The 24,092-nt window shown below is 49.2% G+C and overlaps 1 protein-coding gene across 3 annotated transcripts in view; it reads right to left on the bottom strand.

Moving 5' to 3' along the window:
• Positions 1 to 24,092, bottom strand: part of nup93 (nucleoporin 93) — a 35,758-nt gene that overhangs the window by 3,699 nt on the left and 7,967 nt on the right. For all 3 annotated transcript variants that reach the window (XM_061245856.1, XM_061245858.1, XM_061245857.1), the window contains exons 4-15: positions 14,596 to 14,658; positions 12,615 to 12,743; positions 8,964 to 9,038; positions 7,870 to 7,962; positions 6,831 to 6,970; positions 6,348 to 6,480; positions 5,896 to 6,053; positions 5,090 to 5,255; positions 4,749 to 4,842; positions 3,463 to 3,654; positions 2,983 to 3,109; positions 91 to 163 (exon numbers count right to left, since the gene is read on the bottom strand). In XM_061245856.1, the coding sequence (XP_061101840.1) occupies positions 91 to 163; positions 2,983 to 3,109; positions 3,463 to 3,654; positions 4,749 to 4,842; positions 5,090 to 5,255; positions 5,896 to 6,053; positions 6,348 to 6,480; positions 6,831 to 6,970; positions 7,870 to 7,962; positions 8,964 to 9,038; positions 12,615 to 12,743; positions 14,596 to 14,658 (1,443 nt within the window). The remainder of the gene's footprint in view (positions 1 to 90; positions 164 to 2,982; positions 3,110 to 3,462; positions 3,655 to 4,748; positions 4,843 to 5,089; positions 5,256 to 5,895; positions 6,054 to 6,347; positions 6,481 to 6,830; positions 6,971 to 7,869; positions 7,963 to 8,963; positions 9,039 to 12,614; positions 12,744 to 14,595; positions 14,659 to 24,092) is intronic.

Raw genomic sequence — 24,092 nt, 5'->3', positions numbered from 1 at the left:
ACACACACAGGCACACACATACACACACGCACACACACACGCACACACATGCACACACGCACACACAAACACACAAACACCCGGACCCACCTCTCGGCTCTCGATGACCAACTCGCTGACACAGCGCATGAACATGTTCTCCCCCTGGCTATCCTTCTCATTGCTGGGAATAACATCAGAAGAGATGGAAACACACAAACCAAGCAAAAAGAGATTAATCAGAGCCTTGTGATACACAGTATCCATTCACAGCCCGGCAATACACAATCTCCAATCCCGCAATACAGTCCCCAATTAGAACCCTGCAATACACCGGCAATATGCAGTCACATATCAGAACACTGCAAATAGACTTGTATGATGATATACCGTATAGTTAGGAATTACTAACAGAGGCATGGGAACATTGATTGTGATATAATATTCGGCCACAGGAACTTAACACAAGCCATCCTGTGTCCTCAGCCCACGGTTCCCACAGCATGTTGGAACAAGGCTCCCTGCATAATTCATAACGCATTCGTAGGCCACGCTGAGTTATTTATGAAGACCCAGCTCTCTCCGCCATGACCTGAATCCTCCCGGATTCAGCGAGTCAGCCGCCATCTAAAGAGAAGCGAAGCGGCTGAACTGCAGCGTGAGGCTGCGTGGCGTAATGCAGCTGTGAATGCCGTGACTGTCAGAGTCTGACACCCTAAACAAAAGGTAATCAAAGGCAAACAGAAGCACTTGTCAGAGAACATTAGAGTCGAGCGTAGAGCTTTGTTCTTGCGTTGACTGTAGCTTATCTTCATAGGCTGGTAATCCTTTATTAACAGTGCAAGATTTATTTTTGGACTTGAAAATAAAGACACAGCTCAGAAACTGACAGAGAAAGAATGTGATCATTTGCTTGTCATTTTCCTGTCGTGCACACTGCTGTCGCGACCGTCAACAGAGACGTTTCTGCATGTGCGTAACAGCACGGTTAAGGGGAATATATTCAAGTCAGATAGAGAGAGAGAGAGAGAGAGAGAGAGAGAGAGAGAGAGAATGACAACACACTCAGTTAGATTCTTTCTTAAATAACTCAGGTTACAGGAAGTTTCCTGTCCAAGGGTACAACGATAGTGCCCCACCTGTGAACTGAACCTGCGAGCTGCCCAGCTCTCTACCAGTCAGACTGCAGACAGTCATAAAGATGTGGAAACAGGGACACGGGTCTCTACCAGTCAGACTGCAGACAGTCATAAAGATGTGGAAACAGGGACACGGGTCTCTACCAGTCAGACTGCAGACAGTCATAAAGATGTGGAAACAGGGACACCCATCAGACTGTGCAGGCACTAGGGCTGCAACTAACGATTATTTTGTTATTGTGTAATCTGTCAATTATTTTATAGATTAGTCGATTAATCGAAAGATTAATTTACATTATTGGCATTTGGCAGACGCTCTTATCCAGAACGACTTACAGTTGATTAGACTAAGCAGGAGACAGTCCTCCCCTGGAGCAATGCAGGGCTACGGGCCTTGCTCAGGGGCCCAACGGCTGTGCGGATCTTATTGTGGCTACACCGGGATTAGAACCACCGACCTTGCGTGTCCCAGTCATTTACCTTAACCACTATGCTACAGGCCGCCCTTTAACGAATTTACTATTCGTAAAAAGTATCAGAATTAGTTTGCAGTTGCACAATTCTACACATAGACTGGAAAATTACAATTACATTTTATTTTAAGATTTGTACTTATTGATAATAATATAATATTAATAATATTGATAATAATATTCATCATGAGCCATGAAGTTTAAGCCCATAAATGCTGTGTGGGCCAGTCACCTACTTGCCATGTTTTACTGCTTTTAATGTATTGACTCATTATAGCTACTTCATTATCTTGAAATAATGACACCCACCAGTTACTATGACATTGTTTTTCATTATATACAATTTATCTATGCCTGTAGCTACATGCTGAAAAAGATTTAACGAGATTATCCGATGGAGAGGCTGCACTCATTACCGTACAGTGCGCACATGGCTACTTGTTTATTAGGCTATGTGTTTATAAGGGTGATTGTAAACGTTGGACTTGGACATGAAAACATTGAAATTTAAATTTGTTGAATAAACATATTTTAACAGAAGTTATTTATATTTCGAGTGTGACTCATTCACTCATTCATTCATTAGATGACATGTTGCGCATGACTACGAACGTCTGCTATTTCCACTGCAAAGACGGCACATAAGTAAAATCAGAGATGTTAATAAAAAACTAATGTTAATTATAACAGCTGCTGATGTTGCCTTTTGCTTGCCTTATAAAACACTCGATCGCTGATTAATGGAATGTAAAACCGTGGTCAAATTTTCGCAGAGTTACAGAGTAGCCTAATATTGCTACCGGCATGCATAACGTTAAGTGGCTGGAGCCGTCACAACTCGGCAGTGGAAATGGGGCTTTGTAACGTTAGTGTAACTGTAGCATTATAACAATTCAAACAATCTAGTCCAATTGCAACAATGATCAATTCTGTATTTACGTTAATACGAGAGATCTAGATTTCAGACATGCATGGGGGTTTTAGGTTAATTTAACTAAAATCACTCAATCACTCAATTAATGTAATACAGCTCATTCTGAGAATAAAAATGTTGACGTTAACGTTACATATGAGCTAAATATACATAACAATAGCAATAACCTAACATCACAGCTCCTGGATGCCTTTTTTTTTTTTAACGGTGTTTGTGCATGGCCGTTGTGCTGCTGTGATCTGCCGTTTCGGCTTTGCTCGGGTTTTCTTGGAATGAAATCTTTCCAGCACTCTCAGCTGGGTTTCCCGCTGCCATGTTGAAAACAATACGACGGGTCGATCATGAAAATGCAAATAGACGGAATTTCCTGGTCGACGTCGAAGACGTCGACTAATCGTTGCAGGCCTAGCAGGCAGTAATAAAGATGCGGAAACAGGGACACGGGGGTGGAGCCTACCGCAGGAAGTAGAAGTACTGCAGAGCCTCGCGGGGGTCGGTGGACTCGAACTTGCGGGTGTAGAGCATGAGCAGGCGGATGAAGTTGAGGCGCCGCACCATGGGGGGGTCCCCCGCCTCCTGACTCACTGAGGGAACGCAAATGCAGAGTTAGCGGTTCTCACAGGAAAACAGCCCTTTCATTTATATGGGTTTACATCAGCCGCCCCCAATCTAGCCTCAGACACACAGGTAATGCCAGATTTCACTGTACATCAGCTCGCAATTGAGCAGTTGAAGCAGTTTATTACACAGTTACTGTAGCTCACCAGCAAAGCCAGCAACTCTAAGGAGGCTTTTGTCACAGCAGGAGGAATGCAGTGTGATTAATAATGAATTATCTACCTTAAAGACAGAAAGATGAACAGAGGCGCTCTGGCCCTCACAGACAGACAGACAGACAGACAGACAGACAGACAGACAGACAGACAGCAGGACTCACGCAGCTGGGCGCTCTGGCCTGATGACTTGAGCAGCAGACGCAGCTCGTAGAGGACCAGGGCCACGTGCACGGCGTGACTGCGCAGACGCTCCACGCGGAACAGAAAGGCCACGGCTGCCTCGAACTGCGCAGTCAGGAACAGCACCTGGAAGTACAGGAAGGGCTGCTGGCTCGCCGAGAAGTGCGACTCTCCTGGAGGGCGGAGGAGAAACCGCGTCAACGCAACGAGCAAACAACACAACATGTACCAATATCCAACAGGACGTATCAACGGAAGCTATACACGTCAAGTGTAGTCAAACTTAAAAACAACATCGATGTAACGGATCATTCTATCTGCTAAATGTAAAATACAAAATCCAGCATATAAAACAGATTCATGGAATCCAAAGTAAAACAAAGTTAAAAAAATATAAAAACTAAAAATAATAATAATAATATTAAAAGCAATGTGAAAACAACATACTGATGCTGATCACAGACAAAATCATTTCATTCTAATGCAAAAAGGGAAAAAAACTACGTTTTCAAACACATAAAACAACATTTTCAAAAAATCTGGGGAAAGACAGCCTTCCACAATGTGAAACAAAATGTGCAAAACTAAAAAAATGAAAAAAGAAGAAAAGTTTTTCTCCTGGAAACTACACAGCTACCATTGAAGCGGTAACGCATTTGCATAAAGCTGATGCGTCTTATTAGCCGGGTTTGAAGCTACCTGTCGCTCCCAGGCAATTATAACCTCCGTGCTGAATACAACAGAGGGAGAGCAGAGTCTCTTCTGAGAACTGCTGATGCATTCAGTCTGGCGAACACCTCCCGGTTCCTTTATTTCAGAGCGGGAGCGCGATAAAACTCCGCTCTCGCACCTCAGCGGAAGAGAGAAGTGTGAGAACGGAGGGATGGGAGCTGCACAGGCAGGCAGTTCTTTATCTGAGCTCAGCAGACTGCGCGGAGAGAGGGATAAACCGAGAGAGATAGAGGGAGAGGAGCAGGGGAAGATAGAGGGAGGGAGGAAAGACAGAGAGAAAGGGAGAGAGGGAAAGAGGGAGAGAGTGGGGGGGGGGGGGGGGGGGTTTGATGCCAAGCGATCTCCTCGCTGCTCGCCTATTGCGGAACCCGCAAACCTGCCCGTCTCAGCGTTTCCAGCACAGCGAAATGCCCATATCAGTCTATGAGGCTAGACTCACACAATGCTGTTAATGGAGACTAATCTTCAGCCTGGCAGGGGTCACAGGACCCAGTCTTCCAACAGAGTGAGTCACACAGACACACACACGCCTCACCATAGTCTTCCAGCAGCTGTTTCTGAAGCTGTGCCAGGGTCAGTCTGTCCTGGGGTGCGCTGTTGGCGTCGTCCTCGAAGCAGACCTGGTTCAGCTGTGGAGGTAACCACGGAGACGAGGCTAAGAACAGCTGAGCACATCAGTTTCAAGTACCGCAAACACAGATGAGCACATCTGGACTACAATGACACAGGTTCTCAATGGCCAGCTGACTACAGATGCGTACTTCTGAGACTACAATCGAGTAAATGTAATAGTGCAGGTAATCACAGGTCTTAAGAGGCATGCACTTCCATCTCAAGCACAGTAATGTGGACTGGGGATCCAGGTCAGACCCTCACCTTGAGCCACAGGTAGTCCTCGGTCTTGTCGGCGACCTCCCCGTGGTTGTCGGCGATGTCGCACTTGCCGATGAGGCAGTAGACGGCGCGCTTGTAGGGGTCGGCACTGTTCCGCAGCACGCGGCGGTAATGTAGGCGGAGCTTATTCTCTGTGGCGGGAGCCAAACTGGAGAGAGGAGGAGAGGTTTAGCTAAAACTATGGGGACTTATCCCTGTTTATTTAGCTAGAACCATGGGGACTTATCCCTGTTCATTTAGCTAGAACTATGGAGACTTATCCCTGTTGTTTTTAGCTAGAACTACGGGGACTTATCCCAGTTTATTTAGCTAGAACTATGGGGACTTATCCCTGTTGTTTTTAGCTAGAACTATGGAGACTTATCCCTGTTGTTTTTAGCTAGAACTACGGGGACTTATCCCAGTTTATTTAGCTAGAACTACGGGGACTTATCCCTGTTGTTTTTAGCTAGAACTATGGAGACTTATCCCTATTTTTATTTTTAGCTAGAACGACAGAGACTAATCCCTGTTTTTTTTAGCCAGAACTACAGACTAATCCCGGTTATTAAACTAGAACTACAGAGGCTAATCCCTCTGTTTTTAGCTAGAACTACAGAGACTTATCCCTATTTTTATTTAGCTACTATACTGGGATAAAATCTAAATTCTGGTTGTGTAGCTTGGATGTTAGAGACTCATTTAGTTTAGTTAGGACAGTGGGGACTAATTCCTGGTTGTGTAACTTCAGAGACTAATGTATTTGTATAGCTGGATATTGGGCAGGGTGAGGTGCAGTGTGGACGCACCGTCTGTCGGGGCTGTTCATGTACTCCTGGAACCAGTTCTTGAACTCGCCCAGCTGGTGCTGGGCCCGGTTCACCACCTGCATGGCGGCCGACAGGTCCCCACAACGCAGGCAGTAATAGATCAGAGCCCAGACAGGGTGGCCCTCCACCTCTCCATCCTACACACACACACACACACACACACACACACACACAAAAAGAGAATACGGTCAGCTTTACCTGAAGATACTTAGGGAACAGCTATATCACAAACACATTATTTATTATTATTATTTTATTATTTCAGCGGTTAATACTTATGGTGGTATAGTGTCATGACTAGCATCTCGACTTCTATATATATATATCTCTTGTGGATAGTACTTCCATTTTTATAGACCACTGCAGTGATTAAAATACTCCCCGCTTGGTCAGTGTCTGCAGTCATACAGCGGTTGCTGGGCAGTCATTACCTGCATGCCTGGGAGTGGTCCAGGCAGTTTGATGTTGAGGAAGCTGTGTACCAGCTGGTAGGTCCCTGGGACTCCACCCAGCTGGGCCTGGTGCAAATTTCCAAACACGGTCACCATGGTGTAGTTCTTATAGCTGTTTGACAGAAGACGGACACACAAGGAAGCGATGCGTTTAGCACACGATCTCTGTGATGCAGGTCCTCTCGTTCCAGTCCAGTCCAGTCCAGTCCAGGTTTGTGGTGCATTTCAGAACGTAATGATATGTTTTACTCACTGATTAGCTAAAAAGAGTCCACACGTCATTTCCATGGCCTACAGTACCTTGCCTGCTGACTGAAGGAGAACTGTAAATATACAGTTGCTGCGGCCCTCCAGAACCTCTCTTCCTTGCACCCCATCTCCACATTCGTCCCCCTCTCCCTTGTTTTCCCTCCCGCTCTCCCTCGCTCTCTCCCCCTCTTTCTCTCCCTCTCTCTCTCCCACCTGTTCTCCAGGAACTGCAGGGCCTGCCGGACGAAGGCCATCTGCATGTTGACGGCCACGCGGCTCTTCAGTGAGTCCTTGGCCGGGACCAGCAGCACGTCCGTCATCTGCCTCACCATCAGCCACATCTCAGACACGTTCTGCACAGACAGACACACGCAGAGAGACATGCAAACACACACAGACAGACACACACAGACACACACGCAGAGAGACACGCACACACACACACAGACAGACAGACAGACACACGCAGAGAGACACGCACACACACACACACACATACAGACACACAGGCATGAAGACACACACGCAGAAAGAGAGCAAAGAGCAGGGATAAGGAAACTCCCTTACTAGTTGTGCCCCCTACAAAATCACAGGGCGCTCAGAATCACGGCATACACACTTCTTTCACCTACAGAGACATAAAACCCCAACATAATCACCAGCAGATACTGCAAATTCACTCTCAATAGCTTGCTCCTACCAAGGCCCAAAAATGTCTACGACACTACACTGCAAAAAGTCAGTCTTAATAAGTCCAGTAATTAAATATGTAGCAAATATCAGCTTGTTTTACAGTTACTTTTAAGCTTGACAAGCTAAATGATCCTTGCCCATGGATTCTGCAGTACATAACACCTTTGAACTAGACTGAGAATCCCTGGAGAGTGTTGGTTTATGCTGCTGCTGAAGCTCCAGTTCTCCACATCTCGGTAGGTGGCAGAACCTTCCAGAAGGATCTCATAAATAATTTAGCAATGCCACGATGGCCTCACCTAGCCCTTTCCTCACCACTGCAGAGCTGGACAACGGCCAGATCATTTCAGGTCCAATTCTGGGTAGTTTTCCATTATTTTTAGGAGTATCCAGCAGACCTTTGCCATCTTGGTGTTATCGGTAGCATCAAATGCTGATCCTACAGAAAAGGTAAATGGGAGCTCGGCGTGGGGTAAAAGAGGTTCTTGAAAACCAGGGCTAGAGTGCAGAGATTGGGCTTGTAGTTCACTGGGGCTGGGAGGCTGTGATTCGGGCCTACCTTGTCATCCAGGCTGTCGGCCACAGAGGCGCACAGGTCCCCCAGGTTGGGCTGGACGTGGCCGTTCACGATCTTCTCGTTGAAAACGTAGATCTGCGGGAAGAGAAGGGGGGAGGGGCGGGGGTTATCCATGGACCTGGGAGAGGACGAGCCGCCCGGCGGGGTGCGCTACGCCTGCGCCGTGAAGCGATGGACGATGAAGAACAGCGCAAACAGGACGAAGATGAGGAGGAGGTCCTCGAAGAAGAGCGCGAAGACGAGGAGGATGACGCCGCACGCAATGTGGCGGCACATGGCTGTGCTTCCGGAATGTGCCGACTAGCCGGCAGATAAAGGAGAGAGAGAGAGAGAGAGAGAGAGAGAGAGAGAGAGAGAGAGAGAGAGAGAGAGAGAGAGAGAGAGAGAGAGAGAGAGAGAGAGAGAGAGAGAGAGAGAGAGAGAGAGAGAGAGAGAGAGAGAGAGAGAGAGAGCGAGCGAGCGAGCGAGAGAGAAACAGAGACAGAGAACAGGAATAAAATGCAACACAGAAAGAGACTGTCCTCCCTATTGTGCCGTCTCCCAGCATGCTTTGCTCTGCATGCCCCCTGGCCCTGTTCGATCCGTAACTGTGCTGAGTGACATGACCCACTTCACTCCTGTCCGCTCCCAGCATGCCTCCACTACAGGCCACGCCTACATAGAGGAAGGGGACATCAAGTGCTCTACTAATTGGCAGTGACCATAAAATGCTCCCCTCCCAAACACTGACCGAGGCGGCCAGATAGAAGAGGCAGACTTCTTAAATGAACATGACCCCGCCCTTATACCAATAGCAACAGACTAAAGGAGCATGAGCACTTTAACCTCTTCTGAAAAGAGGACTGTGGAATTTAAATGATTGAATTACTTTGAAAAGATAAATCTGGTGATAAAACAGCTCCCCATTACATTTTGACATTGTAGAGCCATCTGCTCCAAATAGGCAACTAAAAGCCTACTAATGGAGTTTCAGTTTGAAAGCTGCCCTGGCCTGACTTGAACTGTATTCTGGGAACTGTAGGCAATTCCAGACACCCTGCATCATATGACACAGTTTGATTGGCTGAGACACTCACCTGTCGTCCATAGGCCACCTCCACGCTGTCCAGCGAGCTGCGTCCTGGTGCCCCCACATCAGTCACAAAGCTGGGCTGGAACACAGAGCACACAGGGTCAGGCCTCGGGTCCGGACCGTGACACGGATCACACACACAGTATACGTCCGTCTCCAGCTTCTAGCACCTGTCAACGGCACAGTGTGTGCGGATGTGTGTGTGTCTCTTCATCTCCTCGAACATCACAGCTGTTGAACAATCCACAGCGTGATGGCCAGTGTAGCATGAAACCCTCTGAGCAGGACATTATCCACGCATGAGCGCTCATATTTAACTGCAAAGAAAAAACGCACTACCCACCCCACCTCAGGGCATACAACGCCGCTCCGTTTCACGCTGACATGGACTAACGCAACGCGCGGTTCATCCAGAGTATCTCCGCTCCGTTACACGCTAAGATGGACTAACGCAACGCGCGGTTCATCCGGAGTATCTCCACTCCGTTACACGCTAACATGGACTAACGCAACGCGCGGTTCATCCGGAGTATCTCCACTCCGTTACACGCTAACATGGACTAACGCAACGCGCGGTTCATCCAGAGTATCTCCACTCCGTTACACGCTAACATGGACTAACGCAACGCGCGGTTCATCCAGAGTATCTCCACTCAGATGCTTAAGAGTTTTTTCTTTAAAGAGATTAAAGAATAAGATATTACAATACTCCACCAAAAAGAAATTACAATTTAATTTACTTGTATTAATATAATGTCATTTTTATTAATGGTGGAGTTATAACTATGTTTCTAATCACCCCCTGATGAAAGACTTGGAAGAGGACACAAAAGGAAGTGATGTAATGGGGGGGGGGGTCATCTCAACCCAATTCATGTGTGTGTAGAAAAGACACAATTCCAAAAACAGAGCCATTGTTATATTCTAGCATCACAATACTACAATAATAATAATAATATTTTGGTGGGTGAAAAAAAAAAAATGTCAAAAATTAAGATGAATTAATAAGATACAAATGAGATGCACATTTAAAAAATCGTGAGCGTAATATTGCAGAATCGTAATTCATTAAAAATGCCACATATCATGGAAATTAGTTTGATAGGAAACCCTCTTTGGAGGTGTGGGACAGAGTTGGGCTGTGTGGTTGTGGCACAGCAGGAATAGTTCAGGTTGCGGATGGGGCACTGAGGCTAGAGGGTTGGGCATAAAATTAATCCCCCAGCCTGGATAATAATTAAAGGAGCCTGTATGCAAAAAATGAAAAGTCATCCAGACTCTAGTTATTTATTTTGACATTGCAGGCTTGTCTGCAGTTTCTCCACTATAAAGATAGGAGTCCTTTTATTGTGCTGAAGTCCAGATTAAAGATGGGACTTTAAGCTCACAGAGGTGCCATGTTCTATGTTTGCTCATATATTATTGAACGTATGAGAAGCAGCTTTGCCCCATGGATTCTTCTTTTTATTGGGAGAGTTATACATTTTTGATGGACGTGCCGTGAAAACCGTGCGCGGCTGGAGTCGGAGTGCAACTCCTCTCCCAACGAGTCGTCCTTCAGGGCTCGTCTCAAGATAACGGTGTAGGTGTGCGTTTGTGTGTGTGTGTGTGTGTGTGTGTGTGTGTGTGTGTGTGTAGCACAGTGTGTGCATTTGTGTGTGTGTGTGTGTGTGTAGCAGTGTGTGCATTTGTGTGTGTGTGTGTGTGTGTGTGTGTATGAGCATACATGTATGTACAGCTCTGCAAGTGAAGAGAGAAACCGGGAGCGAGAATCAGTGGTGCGGCATCTTGGGTACTGGAGTCCTCCTCAAGGGCCGAATGAGTCCACTTCATGCGACAGTTCTTCAGTGAGTGCAGAGCTCGAAGGCACTAAGGCACAATACTCCTCCAGCTATGAGAATTGTGCGAAGGAGTGCGGCTCATAATTTAGAGTGTCCACTTTGTGAAAGTAATTATGCAAATGAACACAGCCGCAAAAATATTCCTACGAGTAGCGCCACAGAAATGAGAACAAATCTGCTCAGAACTGCAGAGAAACCAGAGGAAATCCAGGCGGTGAGATTCCGGCTTTACTGAATGTCTAAATGAATAATCCAGAAGCAAGGACACGCAGTGTAAATTCCTGTGGTTTTAGGTCATCCTTTTACATTTTTCAAATTCTCTTATCTGGAGCAACTTCTCCAGCTTACTGTGACATACAATTAATTTTACATAACTGGATATTATTTTTTCTTGAGCAATTCCATTTATAATGTCTGTGGTCCCACATAAGAATCCTCAAAAAATTTAATATGCACTGAAGATGACTTGCAAAATTCAGTGGCTCTGATTTTAGGTTATACCTAATTTTAGATTTTACCTATGCTAAATTCAGGTGTACCAGTTTCATAAAAATGTACCAGCGCTTTATTGGCTAAATATGCTTTTAGACATTGTTTTGCCTAATAATTTCTGAAATGCTGCTCTTATGCAGAGTGTCTTACAGATGTGGAGAACCAGTGTTCATTTCAGGAATGCCAAGATTATTACCGAGAAAAAAACACAGAAGCCCCATTTATAATCAATGTCTAACACTAACTATTCATGTTACAACAATGGTGTCTTATAATGATATATGATGATATATATATGATATATAACTTTTTTCTCTCAAGTAGAAAATATTAGCTTGTTTGAAGTTACCGTTTGCTTGACAATTTTTTCTTTAGCCTATTGGCAAATCTTCAAATGAGTCACACCGTTTCACCTTATTGGCAACGTTTCTGTCTTAACAAAATCGTAATAGAGATGAAGTATAAATATAAGACTAATATACTTTTACAGAATTTGTATTTTTTGTAGTGTAGTTAAAGAGTCAGGGTAGCCATGGCACAACCTGAGGAGGAGGGATGAGATCAGCAGTTTCTGCACAATAGCAGTCATAGCATAGAATAACGTGGCCTTATGCGTTTTACTGTAAGGTAATCTAAGGATTCTGCTCCTGTTAAACAGATCTGCAGTTGCTATGGAAACAGTCTATCTTCTAGTTGAGATTGAGGATGACAGTTAGCCAAGATAATTAATATTCTACGATAGCAATAAAGACCAGCCAGTAAAATAAGCATATATGTAAATTAACAAAGAAAGGCCAATTGGTGCGATCAGTGTGATCAAGACAAATTCATTTTACTGCCAAGGTTCTTCAGACAACCTTTTGCATAACTGCCTAAGTGCAACCAAATGCTTTTCTGAAGCAGACAGATGCATTTCAGACAACTACTTGGGGAAACGCTTTATAGGAGCACTATGGGTGGTTTTGAGCAAATAGCTTTTTAAAGCAGTTTTAAAGACGCTTTCAGACGGAATTTAGAACTACATTGACATTTACAGTAAATTACAGGCATTTGGCAGACGCTGTTATAGACTGAGTGACACACAATGAAGTACATAACCATAACCAGGGACAAGTGCACTGAAAGACCCTAGTGCCCAGTACAGTTCCAAGTGCTAGGAATGACCAGAAACGGTACAAAATGATTCTGAAACTGTAAAACGTGTCTCGGTTCTGAGCCCTTGCAGACGGGCGTGTTTGAGTGAGCAGTGGCGTGCGTGTCATGTCCGTGTAACTCTGAACGTGAGCGGCAGCATGTCTGAAGGGCACACAGCCGGCACTGACCTCCACATCCTGGGTGAAGTCCAGGGCGTCCTCCCCCGCCCCCAGGAGGGTGTGGAGCACCCGCTGCTTCAGCTGCTCCCACTGCACCAACATCGACTCCCTGTGGTACTCCTCCGCCAGGAGGAACGTCTGAGAGAGAGGGAGGGAGAGAGAGAGAGAGAGTGAGGGAGAGAGAGAGTGAGGGGGGGATATGGGAGGGGGGAGAGAGAATGAGGGAGGGGGAGAGAAAGAGAGCAGGAGTGAGAGAGGGAAAGGAGAGAGGAGTGAGAGAGGGAGGAGAGAGAGCAGGAGAGAAAGAGTGGAGAGAGAGAGCAGGAGTGAGAGAGGGAGAGAAAATGATGGTGGGGGAGAGAGAGAGGAAGGGAAAAAGAGAAAAGGAAAGAGAAAGATAGATATGGGGGAACAAAGAGAATGACAGAGACAATGAGGAAATAAAGACAGAGACAGATAAGGAGAAAGAAAAGGAGAGAGAAAGGCAGGGATGGGGGAACAAAGAAAGAGGGAGCGAGAGAAAGCATGAACAGGGACGGAAGGGGAAGAACAGCGGAATTGGCTCGGGTCTCAGAAAACCGGGCCACGGAAAGCACTAGAACAGCAGCTTGCAACGTGAGGCCTGCCGGCTTTGGTTTCAGCTCAAAATCACCGGCCAACTCAAGACCCAAGAATCCAGGTGAGGTGACCTGGCCTGACTGTATAAGCAACAGCTTTAAGTTAATAATGAACAAATTAATCGAGTTAACAATGGCAATTCTGAGTAACGCACGCCTTCTGACTCTCCAGGACCGCGGACACGGCCCCCGCGCATGAACAATGCCAACGGCTACGCCCTGAGGGGGCGGGTCAGAACCGCGAGCTGGGCTGAGTAACATCACGCCGGAGGGGGCTGATCCGGGGAGCCGCTAAGTGGGTCGCGCCCTTTGGGCGAGGCTGCGGAAAACGCCGGAAACTGGGCCCGGGCTCTCTCCCTCTCCGCTGCTCCACATTTAGGCCGGAGCCCCATTAAGAGTCTCCAGACCTCCCTCTATTTTCTGTCCCGCCAGGGGACCGCGCGCTAATTGAAAAGATCGTTCTAATTAAACCTTTTCTGAACTTCTACCGAGGACAAATCATTAAAGGAAAGCTAATATTAGCCTGAGCTAAGCGGTCAAACACAACAAGAAGAGTAGGACAGTGGAGCACAGTGTGACATGGCCATGTCCTTCTTCATGCAAAGCAGTATTCCACTGAACAATAAACAATAAACATGAACAAATCTGAAAACAAGTGAGAGGCCTTTGTATAAAAGTGTAAGTCTTTAGCGGTATAGATGCGTGCCTCGGCCGCCCGCTCTGTTCTGCGGCGGGGTGCGTTAGCTACGAGGATACAGGAGTGTTAATATTAGCCCAGGGCCGCCGGAGGCTATATTTAGGAGCATATCGATGGACGGAAGGCAAGTGGTGGTGGAGCAGAGGCATTGATCGGAAGGAGGGGGAGAAAGAGAGAAAGAGAGAGTGAAGGAGAGAGCAGGGGAGGAGCTTCGCTTCCCGTAAAGTCAATCACGCGGCAGGAAGCAACTAGGCCAACAGGGCCATCCTCAACACTTCCTGCTACTTCTCCCATCACCGTGGAAATGAATAACCAACAGGACAAGCGCAGGGGGACTATGGGGGACACAAAAGCTACTGGAGTTACTACGGCGATGAGGGTTATGAGGGATACTGGGGTTCTGGACTAGTACTGTTACTGGGGTTATGGGGGGGTGCTATGGTTACTGGGGATATGGGAGTTGGTTAGGTTACTGGGGGTACAGGGACTACTACGGACACTGGGGTAACACTGATTACTATGGTTACTTGGAATAATGTGGTTACTGGAGAGACTGCAGTTACTACGGCATTCCCCCTGAACACGGAGCAGCAGGCATCTGAAGGGGTGTGTGTGTGTGTGTGTGTGTGTGTGTGTGTACGTGTGCGTGTGGCTGATGAGTGAGGTGGAGACTCACCCTGCGTCGTGACTCCTCGATGGTTGACAACAGAGCATTGTCCCTCTCGTTCTTCAGAAAACCCTGTGAAGACACACACACACACACACACAACCGGGTTAAACTCTCTATAACCTACTTTCCACAGTGCACACACTTGCAGCCAATCAGAGTGCAGAGACTCTCTCCTTCCCCTCTTCAGAAACACGGATCATCGTTTACAAAACCTTAAAAATGGCATCATCTGAGCTTTGGAAAAGGGGCATGTGAAAAGACCGTCACAGGTAGAATATGAAGACTGCTGAGATAACAGAGGAATCCACATTCAAAAGGGTATACGACTGCATTTACTGAGGATATAAGCATTTGATTCTGAAGAGATGGTACACACACAGAAATGCACAGATACATGGATGGACACACTCAGACATGTATCCACGCACGCACGCATGCACGCACGCAGGCGGGTGGACATGCACAAATGCACGCACACACACACAGGTGAGACGAATGCAGCACAGCTGTATAACAAAGGCAGACGCAGCCAGTGTCTCTCCACAATTCCGCATGATGCAATCGTTGCGCAGGCGTGTGTCTGTGCACACGCGCGCACACACACACACACACACACACACACACACACACACACACACACACACACACACACAGTCTACGTATGTGCGCATGTCTGTCCACACGCATTAGCGGGGTGACGCAGAGACTATGCACCGCGCGTAACATCTGGCATATCTCCAGTCTGGGCGGATGGCGGTGGTAAATGGCCTCGCTTCTGTGTGGGCGAACCTGTGGGGCTGTAATAGAACAGAGGCTTGTGGGAAATGTAGGCCGGGAACAGAAAGGGCGGCGCTGGATGCCCGTCAGGCTGTGAGGGCCGTGTGTTGGCCGTGGCTTCTCAGCGGCAGCACACTGCAGTAAATCCGGTTGCCTGTGCGCTACCAGAGAGAAAACTGCCCCACCATGACCGGCCCCCAAAGCATGGTGGCCCAAACGCATTACGTACCACACCCAAAGCACCACGACCCACCCGTAGAGCCATACCCCACCCCAAGAGCCTCCATATCTCTCCCAGAGGACGATTGCCCAGTCCAGAAGCTCCACGTACCACACCCAAAGCGCCACAGCCTGCTCCCAAATGCAGAGATATAGTCTAATAAGGTCAGTTTACAATATCGCCTCTGTGACAGACTGCACTCATCAAGCCCATGCATCTTCAACTTCCACCTCATACGCAGTGAAAATATGGAACACCAACACACGCTACAAACACACCACAACCGGCACACTGAAATAAGCACAAAAATACTGTACTGCCATACCCCAACCAAAAAAACACATGCGTACGCACACATACACACGCATGAATAATACTAAAATATAAAAAAAAGTCGGGCACCTTTTCCTCGACGACAGACGAACTGCAGCCGTGTTGCCCACTTAGCCCACGCGGTGAACATGTTGCAGCTAATTAAAGACACGCAGCACAGAGCTGAACCCCCCCCCACAGGCTGACAGGGAGGGAGAAACCAGTCTCACACAGGCGAAAAGGACAACGTCTGCCTCCAAACCCAGGCACGCACTGACACAGCAAACCCACAGAGAGAAAGGAACAGAAAACACACACCGTGCGTGTGCGTGTGCACTGTACGGGTGTGTGCGCATGTATGCGCGTGTCTACGCACTGTATGCGTGTTTGTGCACTGTATGGATGTGTGTGCAAATGTATGCGTGTGTGTGCGCACTTTATGGGTGTGTGTGCATGTATGAGTGTGTGTGCGCACTGTAAGGGCGTGAGCGTATGTACACGTGTGTGCGCACTGTATGTGTGTGTGTGCATGTATGCGTGTGTGTGCGCACTGTAAGGGTGTGAGCGTATGTACACGTGTGTGCGCACTGTATGCGTGTGTGTGCATGTATGCGTGTGTGTGCGCACTGTAAGGGTGTGAGCGTATGTATGAGTGTGTGTGCGCACTGTAAGGGTGTGAGCGTATGTACACGTGTGTGCGTGCTCTTTGTGTCTTGCTGTATGAGTGAAAGCGATGGGTGGGGGAGTTTTGGGTGGGGGGAAGCTAATACTTCAGGCCACTATTACAGAGGTTACTTCAGGGCCTGTCGCTCTCCCCCCCCCTCCCCCACCCCCCCGAATGTGAAACCACCCCACCTCGATATGCTGAGCCACCGAAAACCAGACCAGTCAAACCCGTCGGCAGGAGGAACGCGGGCGAGAACAAAAGACGCACGGCACATTTCCTCCCCCCGCACCCCCGCCTCACCTCGCGAAAACGGACAAGGTGTTCAAACCTCGTCTGAGCAGACGAGCCACGTCGAACACGCTCATTAATCAGCACAGAGCCTACGGAAGAGCGGCCTACGCCCATCTCTGACACCGGCCGGCTTCCCGCACCCCCCACCCCCCCACTAATTACATCACATTACCGGGAGATAAGCCGGCTAGCCGGACGCCCGACATTGATTGACATCTGTCACCGGCGATTCCCTCCCCCCCACCTGCCAGCTCGAGATAGACGGAGAACAGGAGTCTGGGTGGGGGCTGGGATGAAGAGCCGTTCGGGGTTGGGGGGGGGGTGCGTAAGACCGTGGGCGGTTGGCAGTTTAAACTGCCGACACAGCAACTGTATGGCTCAAAAGTGCTTATGGATCAAGATCCCTCTGAACCCTGTATATAATCTGTTCTCGCTCCCTATCGGAAGAGGTTTCCGGAATCGTGATCGTCGCCTCTCTTCTTCATTATTGCTCAGTCATGGGCGTTTCGCCTTCCGGAGCGCCCCCTAGAGGTCGACTTGGCTGAAAAAAAACTGGTTCAACCCAGTTTGTGCCCCAGGAGCTGGAAAATGGAATCACTTCTTAGCCCGAATGCCAGCAAACCATTCAATGGCTGCTTTAAACTCATGGTGCCAGCATCTCACATTTGGTGGAAGGTCTTACCCCTTGAACGCTTCAAGGAACACGCGGTGGAGACGGACAGAACGAAAACGTCACACACGAACTCACCGATCACTGGAAAACACGGATAAAAAGCCGGAATGAACGAACGAACTGATTTCCGAAGGAATTGCGATCATTTTGTTCACGTCTAAGCAAATTGGCAGGTTATAATCACTAAAAACACGCCCACCTCATTTCGCCACTGCCAATAATTGTTTGCGTGTAGCGGGAGGAAATGACCCAACGCCAGCCCAACCGATGTTCTGGAAGGATCGGAGAACCCCACTGTTCTCGCCGCGTCTTACGCCACTTGGCGAAACGAACAAGATGAAAACGATTTTGTGTAAATGTTTCTCTCGGTTTTCATACGACGGAACATAATAGTGAAGGCAGCACACGCTGAAACGCACACATGTGTGTGTGCCTATACCAGCGTCACTGCAACTGAACTGTGCCAGAACATAAGAAACACGCACACGCATAACCGAACATGGCAACATATGACACGCATGACCATTTTCCCAGTGAAATACAAATGGTTAGAGACCGTTTATAAATGTTTTTTGACAGCTCTTCAGTAGTCACAAAATGTCCTTGTCCCTGAATGCTCTTTCCCTAAATGCTATTTCAAGACCGAAATGAAACAGTTCAACACGGTAAAACACAGAGAAACAAAGACATTAAAACACTACAATACCCATAGAACCCAGCACATTCTGAAACCATCCAGCCAATCAAAGACCAGACTGTTCAGGTCCACAGTTGTAGAATCCTACAGCAACATTCTATAGCTCCGTATGGACTTGCCTTGGGAGTAATCTTGCGGGGTGGGGGTGGGGGTGTGGGGAGATGGGAAAGGGGGGGGGGGGCTCTGGTATAACTGTCAAGACTATTTCCCCTCCATTTATTTATGAGCAACGACCGTGAATGAGGGGGGGAAACCCCACCCTTCCCCCCCTGTCTTCCAGGGGTCGACCATCTACGATAAGCATCAATCACCACCGCCAACATCACAATCAACTCCACTGCCATCGCCATCATCATCACCATCATCATCATCATCACCATCACCATTATCGTTATGGTTGTCGTCTGTTCCACAAACTGGCTGACACCCGGCATCGGCAGAAAAGAAATGGAGACGGTGAGAGGGAAGGGTGAGAGAGAGAGAACGGATGAGAGAGAAAGAGAGAGGCAGACAGAAGCAGACAAAAGACGGAGAGAGGAGAGCAGATACTCACCCAGTGCCTGGAGCTCTCCCTGCGAGGGGAGAGCGAGAGAGAGGAGAGAGACCAGAGACCGGAGGAGAGGGGAGCGGAGAGGGACCAGAGGAGGAGAGAGGAGCGGAGGACGGGAGTTGCCACACTAAGTTTCCGTACTCCCCGACGTGGCCGTGTCTTGCGCTCTCGGAGGCTTCGGCAGACCGAGAAGGAGGCCGGTTCGGGCCGGTTCTAGCCCATCGGGGGCCTAACCCCGGACTCGGGGTAGCCAGGTTGGGCGCTGGCGTCCCCCGCCCGTGCCCCCCCAACCCTAACAACCCCCCAAGACCAAGGCCTGCGCATGGCGGCCCACTGGTCAGAGCCCAGCAAGGTCTGTGCCACACGAGGGGTTACCGTGGGTCCTTTTATTGTTGGGAGGCGGACTGTACCATGTTACTCCTCAGACTCGGGAAAAGGGGAGGATTCAGGGAAAAGGAAGGGATTATTCAACTGTGTAGCGTTCTCTCTCTCCACCAACCCCCCCCCCGCTCCACACAGAATCTTGTCATCCTCCTTCTATCATCTTACAGGCTCCACTCATTTCTTCTCTTCTAAAAAAAAGTATTTCCTCTGCTTTCCTCCACCCCACCCCCACCCCGCAGATCCTTGTGCAATGCAATTATGATAATGGATTTTTCCCTCTCCCCTGATGGCTTCCGACATCCTGTCCTGAAATTGGGCTAATAATCCTTTTAAGGGTCATGTTTAGTTAATGAGCGCAGGGCTGCGGCTGCACGGGCCAGCGGGGTCTGCGCAGCCAACGCAGACACACACGCAGACGCCAGCGCATGCCGGATGCTTCCGGAACTACTGTGTGTGAGAGAGAGAGAGAGCGAGAGAGAGAGAGAGAAGGGGGGGGGAGAAACAGTCGGAAGAGGAATAAGAGGGAGGGAGAAAGAAGAGAGGAATAGAGAGGGAAAGATACTGAGGGAGAGAGTGAGAGACGGAGAGAAAGCAAGAGATGGGGGAGGGAAGGAGAGAAGGAAGACAGAGCACCTCAGCCGCGCCGCTTCGCTTCCGCCATCTTACCGCACTTATCGCTCTCCCTCGCTCCCTTCATCCCTCCCTCCCTCCCTCCCTCTCTCCCTCCCTCCCTCCCTCTCTCCCTCCCTCTCTCCCTCTCTCCCTCTCTCCCTCCCTCCCTCCTCCTCGCAGTACAGCTGGCGTCGGAAAGCCTCCCCGTGGCACACGCGAGCAGGAATCCCTCGTGCGAGGCGTGTGCGCGCGGCCGCGGTCACGCGTGTGCGGGGGTTTTGACGCCTCCTTTGTGTCCGGTCTCGCGGCCGCGTGGCTCTGGTCTGGCGGGCTGGTGCGTTCGGTCGCCGTCGCACACGACCCGCGTTTCAGCGCAGAACAAAGGGAGGCACATACGCTTCACACGAACACCGCACGCCTCCGCCAGACGTGTGGTGAAAAGGGTGGAGATGATGCAGAGGGCTGTTCGGCACTAACGTTTATTAATGCATTAGACGCGCATATGTCCACGCGTTCACGTATGAAGCGCATGGGAAAACACACCTGCTGAAGCCTCCCTGACTGCAGGCTGTGTGGTTTTATAATGGAGGCATTTTCTTATTTCACAAGAACCAGAATGGAGGGAAAGTGCCGGTGGGGGCAGGGCAGCTCCGCTCTGATTGGCTGGTTCCGAGGCCCAGTAAGGACACACAGGCACAGAGGGAGCAGTCCCGACGCCTTTTTGGAGCCAGAACACACGCATGCAGGCGCGCGCACACGCACACACACACACTCATTCACACACACACATACATGCAGGCGCACGGTACACGCACGCACACGCACACACACACACACACACACACGCAGACGTGCGCACATGCAGACACATTCACGCTCACACACACGCATGCATACAGGCGCACGCACATGCACACTCACACACATGCAGGCACGCGGTACGCACACACTCACGCAGGCACACGCACATGCACACACATTCACACTAACACACGCGCCTACAGACACACACGCATGCATGCAGGCACGCAGTATACACACACACAGGTGCGCGCACACACACACACACCCATGCATACAGGCGTACAGTACACCCACACACAAACACACGCACACACAGGCACGCAGTACACGCACACACACACGTGCACACACGCACGAGCACGCACACGCACACACGCATGCAGTACACGCACACAGACATGTATATCATGCGAAATGATTACGCATTAGCACAAGGTGCTTATAAAGGGGAGATTACAGGGGACCTACAGGGGACCTACAGCATGTCTATTTCTCCCCAAAAATCTAAACTGAACTGCTGCTGCCAGGCTGATTTGAGTAGATCCCAAAATAATTAACCTAAAGGCTTAACCCCAACACCCCATACACCCCCCAAAACAAATAGGCTCCAGGTCACAGATATGCCCAAAATACATAGGTGTAACCAGCTAGCCTACCTGCAATGCTACTATAGAAATACATTTGGATGTCCAGGAATGCTTTAAGAATATTGAAAATACTGTTCTCTGTTGGAAGATAGATCCAAGGTGGGTCACCATGGTAACTGCCCCACTCCCCTTATGGTCATGGTGAACACACACACGCGCACACGCGCACACACGCACACACGCACACACGCACACACGCACACACAGAGTGCAGCTGACTCTCCACAGGGTCAGAAGAGAATGCAGTGACCACTGCTGAGAGCATTTAAGAGTGTCCAGTAAAGCAAGCTCTCAGCGCACTTCCAGTAACTCCCCTCCCCCATCCGCCCCACTGGTCCCTGGCAGCCTCCTCCACATCCGCGGGCAGGCCCAGGGCCAGCGGGGTCAGAGGGCTAGCGCTTAGCCTGCGGCGTCGGAGAGCAGTCAAACGTGACGGATATCACGGAAAGCCCCGGAAAAGGAGTGAATTTGCATGCGTTTTGTTCCCGGGTCACCTGCGGCCCCTCCCCCTGACCTCACCCCTCGCCCTGACCTCACCCCTCGCCCTGTCGTCACCTCTGCCCTGTCGTCACCTCTGGCCTGCAAATCTGGGCTCTTATTCCCCCCTCGTCTGTGCATGTACAACAAGCATTCAAAATGTCAAAAAAGAAAGAAAATTCATTATTACATATAAATAAAGAAAACCCCCAATAAAAGATGATTCTGAGGGGCGACTGGTGTGTAAGTTGGGCGTGTGATTTCCCGTCTGCGTTAACGATGGCGCGTGGGTGGTGCCGTGTTCACCGGCGACATTTTAACTGTCCCGGCGGAACCCCTACAGACGCTGTCAATCAAACTCAGTCTGACGAGACAGACCCTGCACTGTGCCTGTGACTGACAGCAGAGCGGGGGCAGTGACAGCTTCTACTATGCAGCCCCCTCTCTCCCTCTCCCTCTCCCTCTCCCTCTCCATCTTCATCTCCCTCTCCATCTCCCTGTCTGGGGGACTCTGGTTGGGGGGGGACTCTGGTGGGGGGGGGGGGGACTCTGGTGGGGGGGGACTCTGGTTGGGGGGGGGGACTCTGGTTGGTGGGGGGGGACTCTGGTGGGGGGGACTCTGGTGGGGGGGACTCTGGTTGGTGGGGGGGACTCTGGTTGGTGGGGGGGACTCTGGTTGGTGGGGGGGACTCTGGTTGGTGGGGGGGACTCTGGTTGGGGGGGGGGGGACTCTGGTTGGGGGGCGGGGACTCTGGTGGGGGGGGGGGACTCTGTAAATGTAAATGTAAATGTAAAATGTAAATGTGGGGGGGGGACTCTGGTGAGGGGTTCGGCAGGCACGCTTGCAGTTTCCGTGAATGAGGCCTGGCAGCAGCTGTGGGCATTAACTCCTTTACCACCCCCCCCCCTTCGCCCCCCCGCCCCGGTTTAGACGCACAGACAAAGAAACGCCAGCGACTCACTCCCTCCCTCTTTATCCATCTTCCTCCCTCACTCCATCTCTGCCTTTCTCCCTTCATCTCTCTCCTGTCTCCCCCATGCTCGTGCTCTCACTCCCTCTCCACCCCCTCTAGCTGTCTCTTTCTCTCTCACCATCTCTCTCTCTCACCGTCTTTCACTCTCTCTCTGTCTTCCTTTTTCTCCCACTCCCAGTCCCACTCTCTCTCCACTCTCTCAGGGGACATAAGGAATGTGGCTCCCCTGTGTTAATTGTGCGTTTATTCTCACTCATCCCTTGCTGCCGTGACATGGTGCCTCAGGGCGGGGCTTGAGGAACAGGGAGAGCTGATGGACACAGATATGTCCCCAAAACCCCAACCCCAAAATACAGATGATCCCCCTACATCCTCCTATTCCCACCCCCAACCCTGTTTACAGTGTACACTCACTGAGCACTTTATTAGGTACACCGGTACACCAACTTGTTAATGCAAATATTTAATCAGCCAATCGTGTGGCAGTAACGACCATGCGGACATGGTCAAAAGGCTCAGCTGTTTTTCAGACCAAATGTCACAATGGGGAAGAAATGTGATCTAAGTGACCTTGGGATTGTCACATACAACAGTCTGTAGAGTTTGCAGGGAATAGTGCGGAAAAACAAAAAACATCCAGTGAGCAGCAGTTCTGTGGGAAAAAAAAGCATTGTTAATGAGAGAGATCAGAGGAGATGGGCCAGACTGGTCAAAGCTGACCGGAAGGTGACAGTGATGCAAATAACCACGCATTACAACAGTCGTATGCGGAAGAACATCTCTGAACACGCAACGCATCAAATGGTAAATGGTTGGCATTTATATAGCACCTTTATCCAATAAAAGGCGCTATATAAATGCACAATTGATGCTTCTCATTCACCCATTCATACACACACTCTCACACCGACGGCGATTGGCAGCCGTGCAAGGCACCGACCAGCTCGTCAGGAGCATTTAGGGATTAGGGGCTAGGTGTCTTGCTCAGGGACACTTCGACACAGCCCAGGCGGGGGATCGAACAGGCAACCCTCCGACTGCCAGACGACTGCTCTTACTGCCTGAGCCATGTCGCTTCAAACCTATAAGTGGATAGGCTACAGCAACAGAAGGCTAGTAAGTCAAAAAAATAAGACTTAATAAATACCTAAAATAAATACCTAATAAAATGCCCAGTGTATATTACTGCCCTGTATATTATATCAAAGTAATATAGAACGCTTTGTGTCTTTATATGGATGTCATCAGTAAGCCAACAGTACTTCAATGTATCATTATGCATTTGATTTGCATTATGGCATTTTCAGTATTTGTATTTCTATAGTGCATCTAGGTTGCCATAGTTAGCTTGCATTGTATTTAATGCTGCACATGGAAGTGGTTACCATCTCTTAGACTCAAAGTTGCTATGGAAACAT

Source organism: Conger conger, chromosome 6 (genome assembly GCF_963514075.1).
Source record: "Conger conger chromosome 6, fConCon1.1, whole genome shotgun sequence".
Lineage (NCBI taxonomy): Eukaryota > Metazoa > Chordata > Actinopteri > Anguilliformes > Congridae > Conger > Conger conger.
The sequence above is the reverse complement of the archived record's forward strand: the minus strand, read 5'-3'. Positions and strand labels throughout refer to the sequence as shown.